The 20,039-nt window shown below is 45.2% G+C and overlaps 1 protein-coding gene across 1 annotated transcript in view; it reads left to right on the top strand.

Moving 5' to 3' along the window:
• Positions 1-5,020: 5,020 nt before the first annotated feature.
• Positions 5,021-20,039, top strand: part of CS (citrate synthase) — a 36,557-nt gene continuing 21,538 nt past the window's right edge. Inside the window, exon 1 of the mRNA XM_066616673.1 lies at positions 5,021-5,280. Coding sequence (XP_066472770.1) covers positions 5,227-5,280 — 54 coding nt within the window. The 5' untranslated portion in view covers positions 5,021-5,226. The remainder of the gene's footprint in view (positions 5,281-20,039) is intronic.

Raw genomic sequence — 20,039 nt, forward strand, 5'->3', positions numbered from 1 at the left:
GAGACTAATTAGTCCCATGGGTTCCAAGCACTCACATGAATTTAAAAAACTATAGCAAATCACTATAATCACCAAATCCTATATCACCAAATCACTATAATCACTAAAACACTATAGCAAATCAATTTAACAAATCTTGCTCCAGTGATTGAAAAACAGCCTTGCTGACCTTTTGACTCTAAGAGTCATTAAGAAGACAATCCATCAGCACTTCACTCAGCCCCTCCCTTCACCAATGCAAAACTATCTTTCACTTGCTGGGGGAAGGGAGGGGTCCCAAGGAGAGAGAAGGCTTGATGGATTGTTTGCCTGCTGCCCTCCCTCTCCCTCTCTCTCATTAAGGAGGCTGTTCAAGGACTGTTCAGTTTTTAAAACTGATTTTAAAGGGATGCATTTTTCCCCTTCTCCAAGGATCAGCACATTCATTCTCATTTGCAGGGGCCATTCCTGTTGAGTCAAATCCGTGTATTACAAATACAGGCTGGACCTGTATTTCCTGATGGGTGGGTACTACCAATGCTACTAGCACTTGAGGGTTTAAGGTGCAGCCTAGTCAGATGGGCCCTTGACCAGTGCTGGATCTGGCCAACCCCTAATGCTTCTTTGGTAATACTGACCTATTTTATAATACAGTTGTAAGTTCTTGAGTATTTTGGTTACTAAAAAAACCCTGATGTAATGCTGTTACTATGTAATGCTGGTTCCAGTGGCCTCTGGGGGGGCAAATCTGTGGGAAACCGCTGCCAGCTGCAGCCAAGAAGTCAGTATCTATTATCAAGGTTATGTTTTTCTGCATTACATCTACGGCTATTCCTGAAAAAAAATCACACATGCATTTGTAGAGGTACAAAATTATTTCCAGACTGGTGTAGTATTTGATCTTTAGTCATAAAGTAAAATTCTTGTTTTACTTTATGTTTTACTATCCCAAACAATTTAGAGAAACTTACAAAAATGAAATTTGGGAACCTGACATCTGCACATGCAAATAGAGGTCTGTAATTCTATTCTGTCCATTCAACTTGGCAGAAGTTATTGAAAAAGTCTCCTGCCATTTAGAAAGAGAATGTTAGGGTGACCTTCTGTTCTTGTTCAGCTTGAGAACTCTGCACTCTGTCACATGTTTACTGCATGAAGGGGCAGCAGGACATATGCGTGGTAGGATATGTGAGTGGGTTTCCAACTTTAAGGGAAAGCGGTGTGTCAGGCACCAGACCAAATGGAACAAGGGACCTAGACAGAGATCAATGCTCTAATGCTGGCTGCCCAGCTAAGGAAAGACCTTTGTCCTGCATCTTTTCATGCTGTGTCATTCTGTTTCCACATACTTTAGTCCTACTGTGTGGTAGAATCCAACATGATGGCAATGCAGGCATTGTGCTGAGTGTTGGCTCCATGCTGTTGCACTAAAAAGCATGTTTGCTGTCTGATAAAGTAGACCTTATCAAAATCCTTTGCCAGGTTCACTAGTTTCATAAGAACTACAGTTAGCCACTGAAGAGCTGCAGTCATAACTCACATTATACAACAATGCCAACCCCCTGTGATTTTTATGCCACATCACATTTTGCATCATGTAGCAGAAGTGCCAAAACAGTTATGCTATTCTATGCAATTAACTGAAATATCACCAGACCTTTCTCTTTCTTATAATGCTGAGGTGTCAGTATGCTGAGGTGTCAGTATGCCATGCTAGTGTGTTTCCCCTTTCATTTGAGTGTGATAAATGGTTGAAGCAGTAGCCGAAAAGTTCTTTATGCTGCAGTGAGATACAGTACTGTGATTTTGTTTTCCACACTACAGTGATATGTTCTGCAACACCCACGTCTTTAGCTGTTTTTATGCCGCTGGGAGAGAGCGTTAGTGTGATTTTTCTACATGATGAGGTACTATGATTACTTCTGTGTGACAAGTATTCATTGATGTGAATATCGTATTATTACAGGCACTCAATGCATCATATGTAGAGGTGTTTGTTTCCAGTGGGTCAGATAGATTTACACCCTAATGCAGCGATTTTCAACTGTTTTCATCTCATGGCACACTGACAAGGTTGTAAAATTGTCAGGGCACACCATCAGTTTTTTGACAATTAACAAGGCAGACCCTGCTGTTGGCAGGGGGCTCAAATCCCCCATGATCCTACTAATAAATGACTCTCCCCAAATTTTCACGGCACACTTGCAGACTATCCGTGACACACCAATGTTCTATGGCAGTGTCGTACACTCCCAGGGTTTTGGGGTGCTCAGAGTGCTTGGTTCTCAAACCCTAGTGCCCTCAAGGACCCCTGTTCAGTAGTACTGCCACCACCCTGTATGTGCCAGTGTCTTAATCCAGGGACACCGAGAGCCTCTAGGCTTAATTCTATCCCTTGCAGGCAGTGAGCACTTTCTTTAACTAAAGCCTCAGTCCTCAAGTTACTAGTCCTCAATGAGTATTTGGTAGCTTGATATGACTTAGTAAAAGGATTTTTACTTTATTCAATACATAGGGTTACATAAAGTTACAAAAGGCAGCAAATGCTAGAGGCATAAAACTTCTAGGAAACATCTCAGCATTAAAATAACAAAGCTAACTGGTTATCTCTATTATGCCCTAACTCTTACCTAGGTCAGCTTTCTTTTGTAGATCTTCAGCTCCAGGTTACCTATGAGGCCACATGGCCCTGGTGGACCAGGCTCTCCCTGCAGGATGTTACACCCACAACCTTTTTCACCAAAAGACAACAGACTCCCACACACCCCTTGGGCTTTGTTCTTATACTTCTCATGCTAATAGGATGCAGGTGACTCTGTACTTATTTAAACTGTCCAATCAGAAACTTGGGGACAGAATCTTCCCTGAAGTGGGGCTCTGATGCTAGCCCACTCAGCTATCCCAGCCCCACAGCTGCATTCCCTTCTTGATGGGTGCCTTTCTGTCTTTGTAGGTGCTACATTATCACCTTCCATTGAGTTGTTAATTCCTTGGCTGTTGTTACTCAAGTCCTTGCAGCTAGGAACTGCAAGCCACTTCTCTGTTACTGGTTATTTTGGTTCAGGCTCTATATGCTACTATGCCTAAACTGTACATATTCATGACAGGCAGGGGTGCCCAAACCCCGGCCCTGGGGCCACTTGTGGCCCTCGAGGACTCCCAATGTGGCTCTCAGGGAGCCCCCAGTCTCCAATGAGCCTTAGGCCCTCTGGAGATTTGCTGGAGCCCACAGTGGCCAACGCAAGTGCTCTCAGTGTGAGGGCAAATGTTTGACCTCTTGCATGAGCTGTGGGATGAGGGCTCCCTCCACTGCTTGCTATTTCACATCTGTGATACAGTAGTGGCAGCAAAGGAAAGGCTAGCCTTGGTTTGTGCAAGGCCTTTTATAGGCTTTTATTCACTCATATAAATTCAATCCTATCCAACTTTCCAGCACCAGTGCAGCCAAGGTAAGGGAACAAATGTTCCCATACCTTGAGGAGGCCTTTGTGACTACCTTTCCACCAGAAAGTGCAGTGCACCCCCATTGGCATGGCTGCACTGGCACTGGCATATGGGATAGGATTGGGCCCTAAGTTTTACTGAACACAATGGGCTTACTTCTGATTAAGGTAAATAAGGGCCCAATCCTATCCCATCTTCCAGTGCTAGTGCAGCCATGCCAACAGGGTGTGCATCCTACGGTGGTGGGGCAGTTGCAGAGGCCTCCTCAAAGTATGGAAACATTTATTGCCTTATCTCAGGACTGCATTGTGGCTGCACTGGTGCTGGAAAGTTGGATATGACTGAGCCATTTTCAAACACCTCTATCATATGCATTCTTTACATGGGAATAAGGCTTACTGAACTCAGGAGAGACTACTTCAGCTGCAAATTTCATTGTGCAGACTTTAAGATCTATATGTAAAGTACTGTACCAGGATGCTTCACTTTGGTCTGTTTGCCAATGTGTATACAGTAACAGCCTTGACTGTCCTAAGTGTAACAATGAGTACAGCATTTTAGTGTCAGTGTGACCTTTCACCATACTACAGTACAGTGAGGCATTGCTTCGACGTTTCTCCAACCTTTGCCCAGCTCAGGCTCCTTTGGTCTCTCATGGAACAGCAAAAGTGAGGCACATGCCTGTGTGTAACCACGATCATGTATTGCTGTGCTAATTGGGGCTGCAATCCTATCCACACTTACCTGGGAGTAAACCCAAACTGACTCTAATGGAACTTACTTCCAATTGCTGTGCTAATTGGGGCCGCAATCCTATCCACACTTACCTGGGAGTAAACCCAAACTGACTCTAATGGAACTTACTTCTGAGTAGACATGCATAGGCTTGCGCTCTCAGGACCCAATACTATCCAACTTTCCAGTGCCAGTGCAGCTGAGTCAATGGGCCATGAGCTTCATCCTGCTGCAGAGGAACAGTCACAGAGGCCTCCTCAAGGTATGGGCATTGTGGCTACACCAGAGCTGTTAAGTTGGCTAGGACTGGGCCCCCAGTCTCCAATTCTACACTCTGTAATCCCATCCCCACTTTCCTGGGAGGAAGCCTCACTGACTCAAATGGGACTTACTTTTGAGTAGATATACAGAGGATGGGGCTCTGGAGCTGCAGTCCTGTCCTCACTTTCCTGGGAGTAAGCCCCATTGACTCTAATGGGCCTTGCTCCTGAGTAGACAGGCACAGGATTGGGCCCTCTATTAGCCCCGCTTCTGTGCTTGTCTGGGGCAGGGAGAGAAGGGTTCAAACCGCCTCCGCTGTAACGTGCGTGCGTGCGTGCGTGCGTGCGTGCCTGTCAGGCAGCCAGCAGGGCCAAGGAGGGAAGCGCTTGCAAACCCACGCCGCGCCCTGAGGAGGCCCCGCCAGGGGAGAGCTCAGCCAGCAGGCGCCTGCGCGGGACGACGGCGTCTTCCGAGGGCGCCGCTCCTTTCCCGCCTCCCCGCGAGGCCGGGCCACGCCCCCACCGCCCACCTCGGCCAATGACGTGGAGCGCGAGGGGCGTGGCCGCCGCGTGTGCTCTGGAGCTGCGACGTTAACGACTTGGGGCCTTCGCGCGCCTGGCCCCGCCCCGCGCTGACGCCGCTGCGGTGTGGCGCAAGGACCCTGCCCGGCGTTGGCCGCTCCTGCTGCAGCCGCCGCCTCTTCCTCTTCTCAACCTTGGTCTTGGCCGCCGCGCGTCCCTCCCCTTCCCTGAGGCGGCTGCTCGTCTCCCTTCGCCGCCGTGTCCGGTCCTGTCGCTACCGCTCGCCATGACCTTGTTGACTGCCAGTAGCAGGGCGGCCGCGCGTCTCCTGGGCGCCAAGGTGAACCTGCTGCGCCCGCCTGCTTCCTGCGCCCCTTCACGGACCGGCGGCGCGGGCCGCAACGCCCGCAGGGCGCCGCTCAGGCGCGTTCGCTGGGGGGATCGCTTCGGGGCCTCCGCTTGCAGGCTGCTCCCCAGCAGCCCTGAAGGGGTGGGGGCCTCGGGGGGCGCCTGTGCTGGGTGGGGGGAGAAGCCTCTTCGAGCACCATCCTCTGCCTGCCTACTCAGAAGTAAGCCCCGTTAGAGTCAGTGGGGCTTCCTCCCAGGAAAGTGTGACTAGGATGCAGCTCCAGATTCCAAGCCTATGCCTGTCTACTCAGAAGGAAGTCCCATTAGAGTCAATGGGGTTTCCTCCCAGGAAAGTGTGGACAGGATTGCAGCCCCATAGCCCAATCCTGTGCCTTTCTACTCAGTAGTAAGTCCCATTAGTGTCAATGGGGCTTTCTCCCAGGAAAGTGTGGCTAGGATGCAGCTCCAGAGCCCAAGCCTAAGCCTGTCTACTCAGAAGTAAGTCCCATTAGAGTCAATGGGGCTTCCTCCCAGGAAACTGTGGGTAGGATGGCAGCCTTAGCCCTGTTGTCCTCAGGCAAAACGCCTGTGGGGGCTGCATGTCTCTGCATGAAGAGATCCTCCCACGTGCTCCTTGGGTTGGACCTTTAATTGTCAGTTTCTCCTGTTACTTTTATGCTATTTAATTGCTACGATGCTTTTGACTCCTTCACTCTCGCCCCTTTAACTATTTGAGACTATGATCCTATCCACGTTTTTCTGGGAGAAAACCCCATTAACTGCAATGGAATTTACTTCCCTAAAGACATGATTAGGAGCAGGCTGTGACCCCTGAAGGTCCAGAGATATTTGATAGGCTTTTCTTGGTGGTGGTGGTGGAGAAACCCTATAAAAAGAAATGGGAGGCTTGTACTGCAATCCTTTGCACGCTTTTCTGGGAGTAAGCCCCACTGAACAAAATGGGACTTACTTATGAGTAGACATGCTTAGGATTGCACTGTTGGGTGGTTAGTGGGAGGTTCATGACTTGCTATTGTCTATCTTTTCTCCTCCCCCTTTTTTTCTTGGCTAGCTTCCTCCCCCCCCCCCATCCGCAAGCAGCAGCGTTGTGGGGGTTTGACTCTTGGGGTGGCAGTTAAGGATTTAATGGTATTGTGGGAACTCTGAGGCCTGGGTCATGGCAGACAGACGTTTTTCAGTTCACGTGACCTCCAGAAGGGAAACAGTTTTGTGAGGGGGAGGGAGGAGAAGAGCACAGTTTTATATCTAATATAACCCTCCCCAGCTTTTAAGTTTGGTATTTAGGGGAAAGGTGCATGTTGGGTGTTCCCGTTCCTTTTTATAGCATGTGATGGAAGCAGCTTCAACTGGGCTGCTTGAGTTGATGTAAATGCAGCTTGGAAAGTGCTGTATTTCTTTTCTCCTACCCCCTTCCCCAGCCATTCTGACTTCCTTCCTTGAAGCCTCTCTCTGCAAAGCGTAGAGGGCGAAAGGGTCAGTTGTCAAAAGTCGGTCTTTACCTTGAGCCTATTACCCTGCTAATGCAAGGGAGTTTAGTCCTGTATTGCTTACTTTTCCCCTGTCTGCATAGGAATGTACTGTAGTATCCCATAAGGTCCATGATCGATATTATATTTTGTTGGCTTGTTTGTGTTTCTGAAGACTGAAACTGTCAGAGAAGGCCAACCTAATCTGAATCTGGCTTTGTAAATCAATACCTGTTGACTGATTTACTCCCAACATAAAATAAAATAGTCCTCTAGTTCAACCTCATTATAAGAGTATTGTTGCCAACTGGCAGTGTTAATGGTAGAATGATTTAGAAAATTAAAAAAAAACAAAATATGCACACCCTGCAACAGGTGACAGTAGCTCCTGAAAGCACATTGTCTAAGTTGAGTGACTTCTTGGCTCTAGTGTGCTTTGTGTTTTCTGTGTGCACAGTCCCATTGTTTGCATTTTATAGAAAATTCAATGGTCTGTTTGCTGCTGTCTTGCTGGAAAGTTTGCCTGTGACCCTGTCATAGGGAGAAGGGCATCTTGACACTTTTATTTGGACTCCAGACCTATGAAGTTCCATAACGAATCAGTTGGAAATGGCTTTTCTATTTTTTTTTCTGTTCATGACTTTCTCTGTATGCAGTTGCCATGTTTAGACTACTTTGGTGGTAGAAATCTACTAAAATTTTGTCTTGGTTAAATTTGCAGGCCTTGCATGTATAGCAAGACAAGAGGGTAGTGAACCTATGAAGCTAAAATTAGTACATTCTTGGCTTGTGTCTGAAACAAAAGTCAGATGATCCACTTGTGGTGACAGTAAGCTCTTCATCTTCATGCTTCTAATCCATACTGTTTTTGCTTCTCATCTGCCTACAACCTTCCACATTTTCTTCTTTGGCTGCTGTCTTTTTTTAAATACTTACATTTCCCTGCTTGATGTGCAGGCTGTTCTTTCCACTCTTGAGAGTAATCATATTTCTAGCTCTCTTAATTTTGTTATGTGGGTGTCTGGAGACTTCAGCATTATCTGGAATATGTTAAACGTTGATCTCTGCTTGTAGGAGCTTGACAGTGTCACTTGGGGAGGAGTAGTTGACTTGGTTATGCCACAGCTAGGTGGAGCCCAGCCCACACAATGGGTTGTTCAAACTTGGTGAAGTTGAAAACCACCTTGGCTCTGTGCCAAGGGTCTTCAGGGATATGTTTGGTTTTAATCTCTCTAAGGGCTCATAAAAACAACTTTGCTTCCAATATCTTCTCCAGTTATAGGATCTAGTAGTCTAGGTCAGTGGTTCTTACACGTTTAGAACTGGGACCCACTTTTTAGAATGAGAATCTGTCAGGACCCACTGGAAGTGATGTCATGACTGGAAGTGACATCATCAAGCAGGAAAATTAATTATCCTAGACTGCAGTCCTACTCACACTTACTGAGAAGTAAGTTCCATTTACTGTCATTGTTAAAAATATACATAGTAGTACAGGTCAAGTAGTATAGTACAAGTACAGGTCAGTAACATTTCCCCAAATGCAGTCACATACCATGGTAGCATCAAGTTTAGTATGTTAAAAATAAAATATTGAAATGAATGGGGACCCACCTGAAATTGGCTCACAACTCACCTAGTGGGTCCTGACCCACAGTTTGAGCAACATTGATCTAGGTTGTAGCTATAGAGCCAACCAAATAAAGCAGGAGGAAGAATTCATGGGTTGTGAGCTAGCACTGCTAATAAATTATGAATAAGGCAAACTTTTAAGGCAAGCTTCTATTTGCCTAGCATTTACCTGAGATCATTTTCTTGATCTTCTTGTGACTGATTTGTATTTGAAAGCAGAGTGGAAGGGAACCTGTAGGTGTAATTGTGTAATGTACAATTGAAAGCTCCACTTGTGCAATTAAATGTACAGATGATTCAGAGACCCACCCAGTCTCAGTGCAAACTGATTTGTGCTTGGGAAGCCGTGTACCCACACTGCCTGAATCCCTCCCCAAATGCTGCCTCTGTGCATGCATGCACCCCCACATGAATGAGGGAGGAGGACAGGTGAACAAGTCTACTTCCCTTTCTTCACAAAGAGCATTGTGTGCAGCTTCCCTGCTGCCTCTCTTTGAAATGAATGAGAGCCCAGCATCCCCTTGCTCCTGGTGGAGCAGGGAGGCTGCATATTGTGCTATTTGTCAGCAATGCATATGGGGATGAGCTCTAAATCACCTGTCACTACCTACTTGGTGAGGTGATCTGGAGCTGAGGTGGCTTTCTCAGTCCTTCTCTTACCAGTAGCATATGAATATGAAAAGAGAAGCAGTGAGTTTTCATTCAAATGCTCATGGAAAAGATCCGAATCAATTCTTGTGTAAAACTATGGAAAACTTGGTAGATCAGGACATGATTAGTTCACATGACAACACTGCAAGCCCTTCTTGCTAGAGCACTGCTTCTCTAAAGTTTTTGGAGTCTCTCTGTTAAAGAGTCTCAGGGAGCTCTGCCAGCACATGGGTCTCTTGGAGCTCCAGAGCACCAGTGCATGTGTCGAGTGGTACATCATTGAGTCCAACACCAAACACCAGCAAAGAGCTGGAACAGGAGGGGAGTGAGGAAGGAGTCACATGAACAGGAACAGTGGGACAGATGGATGAGCAAGTCGGGCATGGAGCAGATGGTGGCCCCTTGTGATGGTCTTAGACCCATCTCCTGGGTTACTGACCTTAAACTCCTTTTCACATGGAAAGGAAAGAAGGGCTGGATGGGATGGGAAGTGTTTAGTTCCTTCATACAAATGAAAAAGAACAGCCAACAAGGGTAACAATGTCCCCCACTTTATTACCAATAATAAATCCCCCCACATTCCAAATTCACAGAAAGGCAGTTTAAAATAATACAAGAGAAGCACATTTTCACCTGCAAGTCCCAAACTAAAGAGAGATCATCCTCCTAGCTAATGTGAAGTTCCTTCCTTCCCTTCTCTTTTCTTCCCCAACCAGATCAGCTGACCGCTTTCCTCTCTTCAACTATCACAACCTTACATCAGCTGGGGTGGAATAACTACAGCCTCAACAAACCCATTCAGACTCTTAAAGGGGCCAGCACATTACACCCCTTATGGTCTGCTTCTCCGGGGGCTACATTGGCTGCCCATTCGTTTCCGGGCCCAATTCAAGGTGCTGGTTTTGACCTTTAAAGCCCTATACTGCTCTGGACCAGGATATCTTAGAGACCGCCTACTCCCGTACAATCCGGCTCGCCCTCTCAGGTCGTCAGAGAAGGCCTTTTTACAAGTGCCGCCACCCAAGGAGGTCGGGGGGGGGGCGGCTGCAAGAAATAGGGCCTTCTCGGTAGTGGCACCAACATTATGGAACTCCCTTCCTCTTGATTTGAGAATGGCTCCCTCTCTTGAGAGTTTTCGGCGAGGCCTGAAAACACTGTTGTTTATACAAGCCTTCTGATTTCTGGCCTTCTTAACATTTTTATACATCTTTTAGCGTTTTACAGGCTTGATTCCTCTGTGACTTGCTCTTTTATTCTGTCTTTTAATCTGACTACTGTTTTTATGGCCCCTGTTAATGTGTTTTTAAATGTTTTTATCTGCTATGTGTTAATGTTTTTTAAAATCTGTTTTTTTACATGTTGTTAGCCGCCCTGGGTCCCTTTAGGGAGAAGGGTGGGATATAAATAAAATGTATTATTATTATTTTATTATTATGGTATGCTCATGGAACCCCATAAAAGATCTCGAGCAACCTGAAGGCTCCTAGGAGCACACTTTGTGAAATGCTGTGCAGAGGAAACATGCAAGTGCTGCCTATCAGGGAAATCCTGCTTTAGGCTGGTGTCTTCTGATCTCCAAACCATGGTTATGTCTGCATCTGTTCTTGGCCCAAGAATCAACTGCATCTAGAGTTTAGAAGTACAGTAGATAAGGGAGCACACAAACATGCATTTCATTTGTTTAAAGCAGGGGTCTCCAAACCCCGGCCTGGGGGCCAGATGCGGCCTGCAGCAAGCCTCTTTCCAGCCTGCGGCCAACCTCTTGTCCCCTGAAAGCCTCTGGCCCACTCAATTAAACATGACTAGAACTGTGCTCTGATTGTGTCTGGAGGGTGTTCTGAGGGCCAGAGAGGTTGAATGAATGAGCCCATTCATTCATTTATTCACGCATCTAAGTTCTAGCTCTAATTTATTTATTTATATATTTAATATATTTTTTCCCGGCCCTCCACACCACCCCAGATATTTGATGTGGCCCTCTGGCCAAAACGTTTGGAGACCCCTGGTTTAAAGCCTCTAAATGGGAGTATATGTAGTACATGCAAGGCAGAAAATGAGCAAATGCTTGTTTTTATATCTTGTAGAATTTTCTGGGCCACTGACAGGCAATGGCCCTTCTATGTGGAGGCTTAACTAGGATGATAATTCACTGTTTAGTGGGGCTTAATTTTGCAGCTGTTAACCGTCCAAAACAAATGAGGGAAGCTGTAGACCTTGGTGTATATTTTGGCACCTTGTAAATATGGGTTTTCTAGTGAGCACTGTCATAAAGGCAGGTGTTGACAGAATCTTGCACAGTTAACATTTCCATGTCGCTCATCTGATTATTGATGCTTCTTCTATGATGACTTGACAGTCTTTCTATGTTTCAGTAGTGAAGTGAAGTGAAGTAAAGTAGTAGTAGTATCATCTGGATGCTGATAGAAAGTTTGAAAATGACATGAAGGCATTTAGCTGGCTTTGCCACCTTAGTTGTACTTATTGTTGACGGTTGAGAATAGTGAAATGCTATACTACATAAAAGTAGGTGGAATTTGTGGAGACCTTCTGGTAATGTCTCCTATAACATGGGCTGAAATGTTAATCTTGGTAGATACTTCTTCAATTGCCACACAAAGAAATAAGCTAAATGGAGGTATAGTAGCCCTTTCTGAGTTTGGGAAGAAGGTATTTGAAACACAGGTTTGTGAAGTTTGGATGTTGCACTCTTGGGTTTACAGCTTGTCTACTAGGCTGGTCCCTAAATGGACTTATATAGGAATCAAGGGATTTCTGCAATTTATATCTACCAGCAGGAATCCAAGCTACTTAAGGGCTTGGATTCCTGCTGGTAGATATAAATTGCAGAAAGACAGCATTATCCTAAGTGAAGTATTAAATCTCCTGTCTATGCTCCTGCTGCAAGGGCAAGGAACAATAGTTCCTTGGGCAAGGGCAAGGAACAATAGTTTTACATGCTTCAAAGCTTTTCATCAGTCTTATATCAGGAATGCATCTGGGCAGCTAAACCTTGTTCCATTCTAGAACTGAGAACAATAAAACCTTTGAAGTCTTTTACCGTAGTGGCTGTCTTCTGCACATGCATGTATATGTGCACCCAAACAGTGTCTTGGCAAACCTGTGGCTGACTTCAGAAAAAATGTCAATCAATTCAACCAATTTTTCTTTTCAGTTGGAGGCTGGTAGCAACTAGTATGTCCAGACAGAAACAGTATCTGTACATACATGCATGTCATGTTTGTATACTGTAGAATCTGGCAGTTTGGTTTCCTGAAAGTTTGTGTTTCAGAAGCACCTCTTAATGTTTTATTTAATATTTAATAGAGATATTTAATAGACTGCATTTCCAAAGTTTGATGAAGTTCAGAAACCAAACCAAGACAACTGGCAGCACTTCAGTGGTTGGAACATAGAGTTCTGTCAGTACAGTGGTGCCTTGCAAGACGAATGCCTCGCACACCGAAAAACTCGCAAGACAAAAGCGTTTTTGCGATTTTTTCTGTTGACTCGCAAGACGAATTTTTCTATGGCCGTGCTTTGCAAGACGAATTTTTAAAATTAAAAAGTTGAAGTTTTGTGCTTGAAATTTTTGAAATCCTCTGTACAGTATGTATGCCTTTAAAGAGCACTTAATAAACACTTTGTAAACCAAATTTGACTTTGTTCTGACTTTTTTTTGCCCATAGGAACGCATTAATTAAATTTCAATGCATTCCTATGGGAAACCGCGCTTCGCAAGACGAAATTTTCGCAATATGAAATGACTTGCGGAACGAATTAATTTTGTCTTGCGAGGCACCACTTTAATGTCTACCAGTCTCTCTCTCAACTTCTCCATTGCTATTCTGCTGTCTGGAGCTTAGTTTCCCATATTGTTACCACTGTAGTCATTTGGGCTGTGTTAGAGAAAGTCATCACAAAGTCCCATTGAAAATAATGGAACTTAAAGTTGGTCACAACCAAGTGTCTCATTCATGCTTAGTCATGACTACAGAAAATGAATGGTGTGATCAAGCTAGAAAGCGTAAATAAGACAATCCAAGTGTTCCAAATGAGTGGAGTTCTTGTTTCCTTGGTGCAGAAAGCATGTTGTGAGAATGGGCTGTCTTGGAAGTAAAAAAAATGGAACCTGGAACTGGAACCAGGGGGACTGGAAGCCAATTAGCAGCAACCTTATCAAACCCAAATGGCTTCTATTTAGCTGGTTAGTAAACCTTTTAATCCAAACAGTGACTGTGCCTCAGATGACCTTTTCAGCTAAAGACCATGACAATTATCATCCAAAGGATACTTCAAAAGCATTTTGTTCATTTCCTGTTTCCTTCTCCCTGTTCCTGGGTCCAGCACATTTTTTTCTTAAATGTAAGTAACAAAATAATGCAAAACCCTTATTTGTAGAACCAAAATTAGAAAGTGTGGTGATTCTTGATAACATGCAGGTGGTCACACATGGCCATGACTTTGCAAAATGCTCCCATAGCTAATATTAAAATAGAGGCAGCAGTGGCTTTAAAAACTCAGATTATTATGCATTTCTGTATTCTAAAAACATGCTTTTCATTAAGATAGAATGATTTAGAAGTCATTCCTTTTTCTCTGTATCTCTCTCGTTTGCTCCTAGGGTGAAGTTCGTATGCTTCAGATTGCTACACAAGAAAATAAGCTATACAGTATTCTGTCCTAGGTTCAGATGCTCTTCCAGATAGAACAAGGCCTTTTTATTAAAATATTTCACATATTGCTTCAGTCTTTCTTGCCTTCTTCCTAAACAGCCTTCCATTTGCAGAGCAAAAAATGATTGCTTTTCCATACTTTGTGTGCGCACGCTCGCCTGTGCCTATCTTGCAAGCTGTGATGGTCACTTTACTCCTATTTTTGAGTTGATGGTCAACAGTTGAATTGCAGTGAGTTTTGTCTTTGGTCTCTTTTAATCTTCTGGCTCTTAAAAATATGGAAATGGAGTCCCTGTGTGTACAGGGCAGCATTATGACCACCATGGGCACTTTTGCCTTTGTGGGCCCCTCCCACCATAATAGCATCAATATTAAAAAAATTTAGGTATAATTTAATAGATTTGGGGGGTCCTAAAAGCTTCATTTTTTTCAGATGTGAGAAAAAAATTAAAACATTTTTCTTCTGATTTTAAAAGATAGTAAAACATTTCCCTGGGCCTGTGGCAAACTCAGGGAGCTTGAGGACTGCAGTACGTGTCTGCGTGGGAGTGGGGAAGGCAGTGATGCAGTCCCCAGGATCATGATGCTAAGGGGGCTACAGGGACTGGCATTTACTTACCAGTCCCTGCAGCAGCTTCCCAGGGGTACAGGGAGCCCTGTGCAACCATCTGCAGGGCTCTCGGAAGCTTAGAAAGTGAAAGTGCAGCCCCTTAGTGACGGGATCTTGGGGATTGTGTTGCTGCCTCCCCCTGCCCCCACCCCTTAAGGGGGCAAAGGCCAGGGCCCTCAGGTTGGGGTGTCGTGACGCCCTAGTTTGAGAAGCCCTGCCCTAGGCCACTAAAAGGCCCTATACATTATGCCTGCTGTGCCTAATGTATAAGTTGATCTCTGGCTTGAGTTGTATTACTTTTTATCCTCCAGTAGGGTAAAGCAGCAGAGAGCCGCAGAGAGAAGAAATAAGGAAATCTCAACAGCTTGGTTGTTTTCCTTGTTTTCCTAAAGAAACCTGGCCCTGATGATGATGAATAAGTAAGACAGACGGTGAGAGTGATGGAGCAGAATTGTCCGGATACCTGTATCATCAGAGAGTTCTGGCAGCTCCTGCAGCCTATTGGTGGCTTTTGTACGCTGTGAGACTGTAAAAAAAATTCCACACAGTAGGCGTCTGTCTGCTTCTATACTGGTCATGGAGGCCGGTTTGTCTTGTCTTCTCTGAAGCTTACAGTATTATCCTAAACATGTCTACTCAGCAGAAGGTCTCATTGAGGTTTGGGGCTCTTCAGTCTAGAAAGACGGCACCTGAGGGGGAACACGATTGAGACATAAAAAATTATGCAGGGGATGGATAGAGTGGATAGAGAGATGTTTTTTTTTCCATCTCACACAATTCCAGAACCGAGGATATCCACTAAAATTGAGTGTTTGGGAGAGCTAGTACAAACATAAGGAAATATTTCTTTACCTAGTGTGTAGTTAGTCTGTGGAACACCATGACACAGTATACGGTGATGGCATCTGGCCTGGATGCCTTTAAAAGGGGATTAGACAAATTTCTGGAGGAAAAGTCCATCACGGGTTACAAGCCAAGATGGGTATGTGCAAACTCCTGATTTTAGAAGTAGGCTACCTCAGAACGCCAGATGCAAGGGAGAACACTGGGATGCAGGTCTCTTGTTGTCTTGTGTGCTTCCTGAGGCATTTGGTGGGCCACTGTGAGATACAGGAAGCTGGACTAGATGGGTCTTTGGCCTGATCCATTGGGGTTCTTCTTATGTTTTTATGTAGGTTAATGACGTACTCCCAAGTAAGTGTAGAGGATTTCAGCCCTGAAAGCTGTGCTCCTCATAGTGAAAGATTGATGGTTTCTTTGGAGGTCTGGAGTTTCTATGCAATTAGAGTTCATCACTGAATACACGACTAATGGGGTATGTGTGACTAGTGGGGCTTGTTGAGAAGTCAGATTTTTACCCTACTACATCTATTCCACAGGAATAATGAAGAGCAGATTGTGCATATTTTGCAAGTGGGTACCCAAATACATCAACAAGCTAGAACACCTAGAAGAAGCAGCCTCTTAATTGAAAGTACAGGTTGAGACTAATTATTCTGTTCCAAGCACTCAAGTGGATGGCAAAAAATGCACTATAGCAAATCAATTTAAAAAACAAAGTTCCTTTGCACCAGTGATTTAAAAACAGCCTTGCTGACCTTTGTGATGTAAGATAAGTCATTAAGAAGGCAATCCATCAATCAGTCCTCCTTGGAGAGCTTAGAAAGGCACTTCACTGGGCCCCTCCTTCACCAAGGCAAAGTGATCACCTTTCTTTCAGTCCATCACGATTGGGCATCTGAAAACCAGAGGTTAGAGGACTTGAATTCCAGCAGGTGTTTGCCTTGTCTTCTCTCATAAGCTCAGTGCATTTGGATAGCAAGGGAAAGTCAGCATCAGAAATGGTTTTTGCTGGATAGTGGTTTTTGCTCAACAATGGGAAGAAAACAGAAGATGCCCAGTTTATGGAAGTTGTACCTGCTCTTTGCCCTGTGCTTGACTCTTCACCTCCTTGTTCCTGGTTATTAGATTTCAAATAAGAACATCAGAACAGCCCCGCTGGATCAGGCCAAGGGCCCATCTAGTCCAGCGTCCTGTGTCTCACAGTGGCCCACCAAATGCCTGAGGGAGCATACAAGACCAGACAATCTGTGTCCTGGTGCCCTCCCCTGCATCTGGCAATCAGAGGCAGCCTCCCTCTACCTTGCACACACCTACCATAACTTGTAACCTGTAATGAACTTTTCCTCCAGAAATTTGTCCAATCCCCTTTTAAAGGCATCCAGGCAAGATCCCATCACTACATCCTGTGGCAAGGAGTTTCACAAACTAATTACATGCTGGGTAAAGACATATTTTTTTCTGTCTGTCCAAACTCTCCCAACATTCAACTTTTGTGGATGTCCCCTGGTTCTGGTGTTATGTGAGAGGGAAATGTATGTAAGAGATAATATTCTTAATATTATTAATATTAATAACAATAACCTTAATATTCTAAAATGTGGTGGGAGAGGGACCCAGAATATCAGAAGAACTAATGGGTCACAGGAAATTTATAAATAGTCATTTACCTGGTTGTCTGGAATCATCTTACTACTTAGAGAAAACTAGGCAGAGCTTTACAAATATTGGTCATTCTTTTTTTCTGTGTGTGAGGGGTGCAGGTTATAAATGTGTTGTCTTAACCTACAAGAGTCCACTAATTTTGGCAGGACTCAATAGCCAAGCCAAATGTTATACTCACTGAAACCTTGTCCCTTCCCATAGTTGCAGAATTGCTTGTCCCTTGCAGTGACTATTCCCACACCCACCTACTCATTTCTAAACTTGGAGTTGATGAGGGCTGCTGAGGTGCTTGGAGCTCACTGGCAGCCCAGTATCAAAATGATACTGCAACTTTCTTTCTGGTTTAGGGCTGCAGAGAGCTGAAGGATTCTTCCCCATGGTTGTGTCAGGTTTTCAAACTGAAGAGAGGCTGGGCTTCTTGCATTTTGCTTGCAAAAGGGCAATGGCACTCTGTCAGAGCAAGGATGAGGAGTGGAGTTGTGGGTTTCTTATGAGGCTTGCTTATGTGGCTTGAGTTTTAGCAAAAATTGAAAGCTGGTTTTGCTTTAGAGAACAGAAGATCATCTACTTTGGGCGCAACCCTAACCCACTTTCCAGCACTGACATAAGGGCGATGCAGCTCCGAGGTAAAGGAACAAACATTCCCTTGCTTTGAGGAGGCCACCGTGCCACCCAGCTGCAGAATGCAGCACATGTCCCATCGGCATCACTGTGCCAGTGCGGAAAGTTGGTTAGGATTTGGACCTTTTTGTCTTAGGTTAGCAAAACCTCATACAGTTAATATGTGCAGATGAGGACTGCAAGAAACTCTTTCCTTATGTAGTCTCTGTAAAGTGTCGTATAAATAACCCCAGATTCTCTGAAGGAGTTAAGCTGCAGTTTTTTCCTGTTAAACATTGCTTTAGGTCAGGTGTGCCCAAACCCTGGCCCTGTGGCCACTTGCAGCCCTCAAGGTCTCTCAATGCGGCCCTCAGGGAGCTCCCAGTCTCCAATGAGCCTCTGGCCCTCCAGAGATTTGTTGGAGTCCACACTGGCCCGATGCAATTGCTCTCAGCGTGAGGGTGACTGTTTGACCTCTCGCGTGAGCTGTGGGATGAGGGTTCCCTCCACTGCTTGTTGTTTCACGTCTGTGATGCAGTAGCAGCAGCAAAGGAAAGACCAGACTTGCTTTGTGCAAGACCTTTTATAGGCCTTGAGCTATTGCAAGACCGTCATTCATTCATATAAGTTCATCTTTAATATATTCATTTATGTAAACTTATGTAAATTTATTCAAATTTTAAATGTAAATTAATACTTTTTTTCCCCTGCCCCCCAACACAGTGTCAGAGAGATGATGTGGCCCTCCTGCCAAAAACTTTGGACACCCCTGCTTTAGGTAGAGGAGTAATGACTAATTTAATACAGTAGGGTTTCCCAGTGTTCATACAGCTCAAGCAGTCCCGCTGATAGAAAATAGATTTATTCAGAACCCGTTTGCTTATTCTAGCTTCTTCCAAGAAACTGTGTTAGTGCAGCATTAAATCAAACACTGGAATTTGGCAACAAACATAATACCTGTTGATATTAATGGCACTTAATAGTAAAATAACTGGTAGATGCATTATTCAATTTTTTTATGTAATCGTATTCTGAGGATGAAGAATGATTGCCCCTCTGAAGAAATTAAGAAAATTGCCCCTCTGAAGTCTGCAACAGGCGAGGTCATCCAGGATCGGGCGCGGCAGATGGAACGCTGGGTGCAGCACTACTCTGAGCTATATTCCAGAGAAAATGTAGTCACCGAAGAAACGCTGAACAACATTGAGTGTCTGCCTGTGTTGGAGGAGCTTGACAGTGAACCAACCCTAGAAGAACTTCACGTGGCCCTGGACTCCCTTGCCTTTGGCAAGGCACCTGGAAAAGACAGCATCCCTGCTGAAGTCCTAAAGTGCTGCAAAGAGATCATCGTCACTGAGCTGCATGAAATTCTCTGTCTCTGCTGGAGAGAAGGTGGAGTACCTCAAGACATGAGGGATGCAAGCATCATCACGCTGTACAAAGGTGACAGGGTTGACTGCAACAACTACCGTGGCATCTCTCTCCTTAGCGTTGTAGGAAAGTTGTTTGCCCGAGTTGCACTAAAGAGGCTCCAGGTACTTGCAGAGAGCGTCTATCCAGAATCGCAGTGCGGATTCCGAGCCAACAGGTCCACCACTGATATGGTATTCTCCCTTAGACAACTGCAGGAGAAATGCAGGGAACAATGACAGCCACTCTTTATAGCCTTCATAGATCTCACGAAGGCTTTTGACCTGGTCAGCAGGGACGGCCTCTTCAAGATTCTCCCCAAGATCGGATGTCCACCCAGGCTCCTCAGCATCATCAGATCCTTCCACAAGGACATGAAGGGCACTGTTGTCTTTGATGGCTCCACATCAGACCCCTTTGACATCCGAAGCAGAGTGAAGCAGGGCTGTGTTCTTGCACCAACCTTGTTTGGGATTTTCTTCGCTGTCATGCTGGAGCAGGCCTTTGGAACTGCAACAGAAGGCATCTATCTCCGGACCAGATCTGACGGAAAGCTCTTCAACTTCTCCAGACTGAGAGCAAAGTCCAAAGTCCAGCTGAAATGTCTGCGTGACTTCCTCTTTGCCGACGATGCAGCTGTCACTGCCCACTCTGCCAAAGATCTCCAGCAGCTCATGGATCATTTTAGCAAGGCCTGCCAAGATTTTGGACTGACGATCAGCTTAAAGAAAACACATGTCATGGTTCAAGATGTGGACTCACCTCCCAGCATTACAATCTCTGCGCATGAACTGGAGGTTGTCCATGACTTTGTGTACCTTGGCTCAACGATCTCCGACACTCTTTCTCTCGATACCGAGCTAAACAAACACGTCGGTAAAGCAGCTACCACGTTTTCCAGACTCACAAAGAGAGTCTGGTCCAACAAGAAGCTGACGGAACATACCAAGATCCAGGTCTACAGAGCTTGCGTCCTGAGTATACTTCTGTACTGCAGCGAGTCATGGACTCTCCGCTCACAACAGGAGAGGAAACGGAGCGCTTTCCACATGCGCTGCCTCCGACGTATTCTCGGCATCACCTGGCAGGACAAAGTTCCTAACAACACAGTCCTGGAACGTGCTGGAATCCCTAGCATGTATGCACTGCTGAAACAGAGACGCCTGCGTTGGCTCGGTCATGT

Source organism: Tiliqua scincoides, chromosome 2, assembly GCF_035046505.1.
Source record: "Tiliqua scincoides isolate rTilSci1 chromosome 2, rTilSci1.hap2, whole genome shotgun sequence".
NCBI lineage: Eukaryota > Metazoa > Chordata > Lepidosauria > Squamata > Scincidae > Tiliqua > Tiliqua scincoides.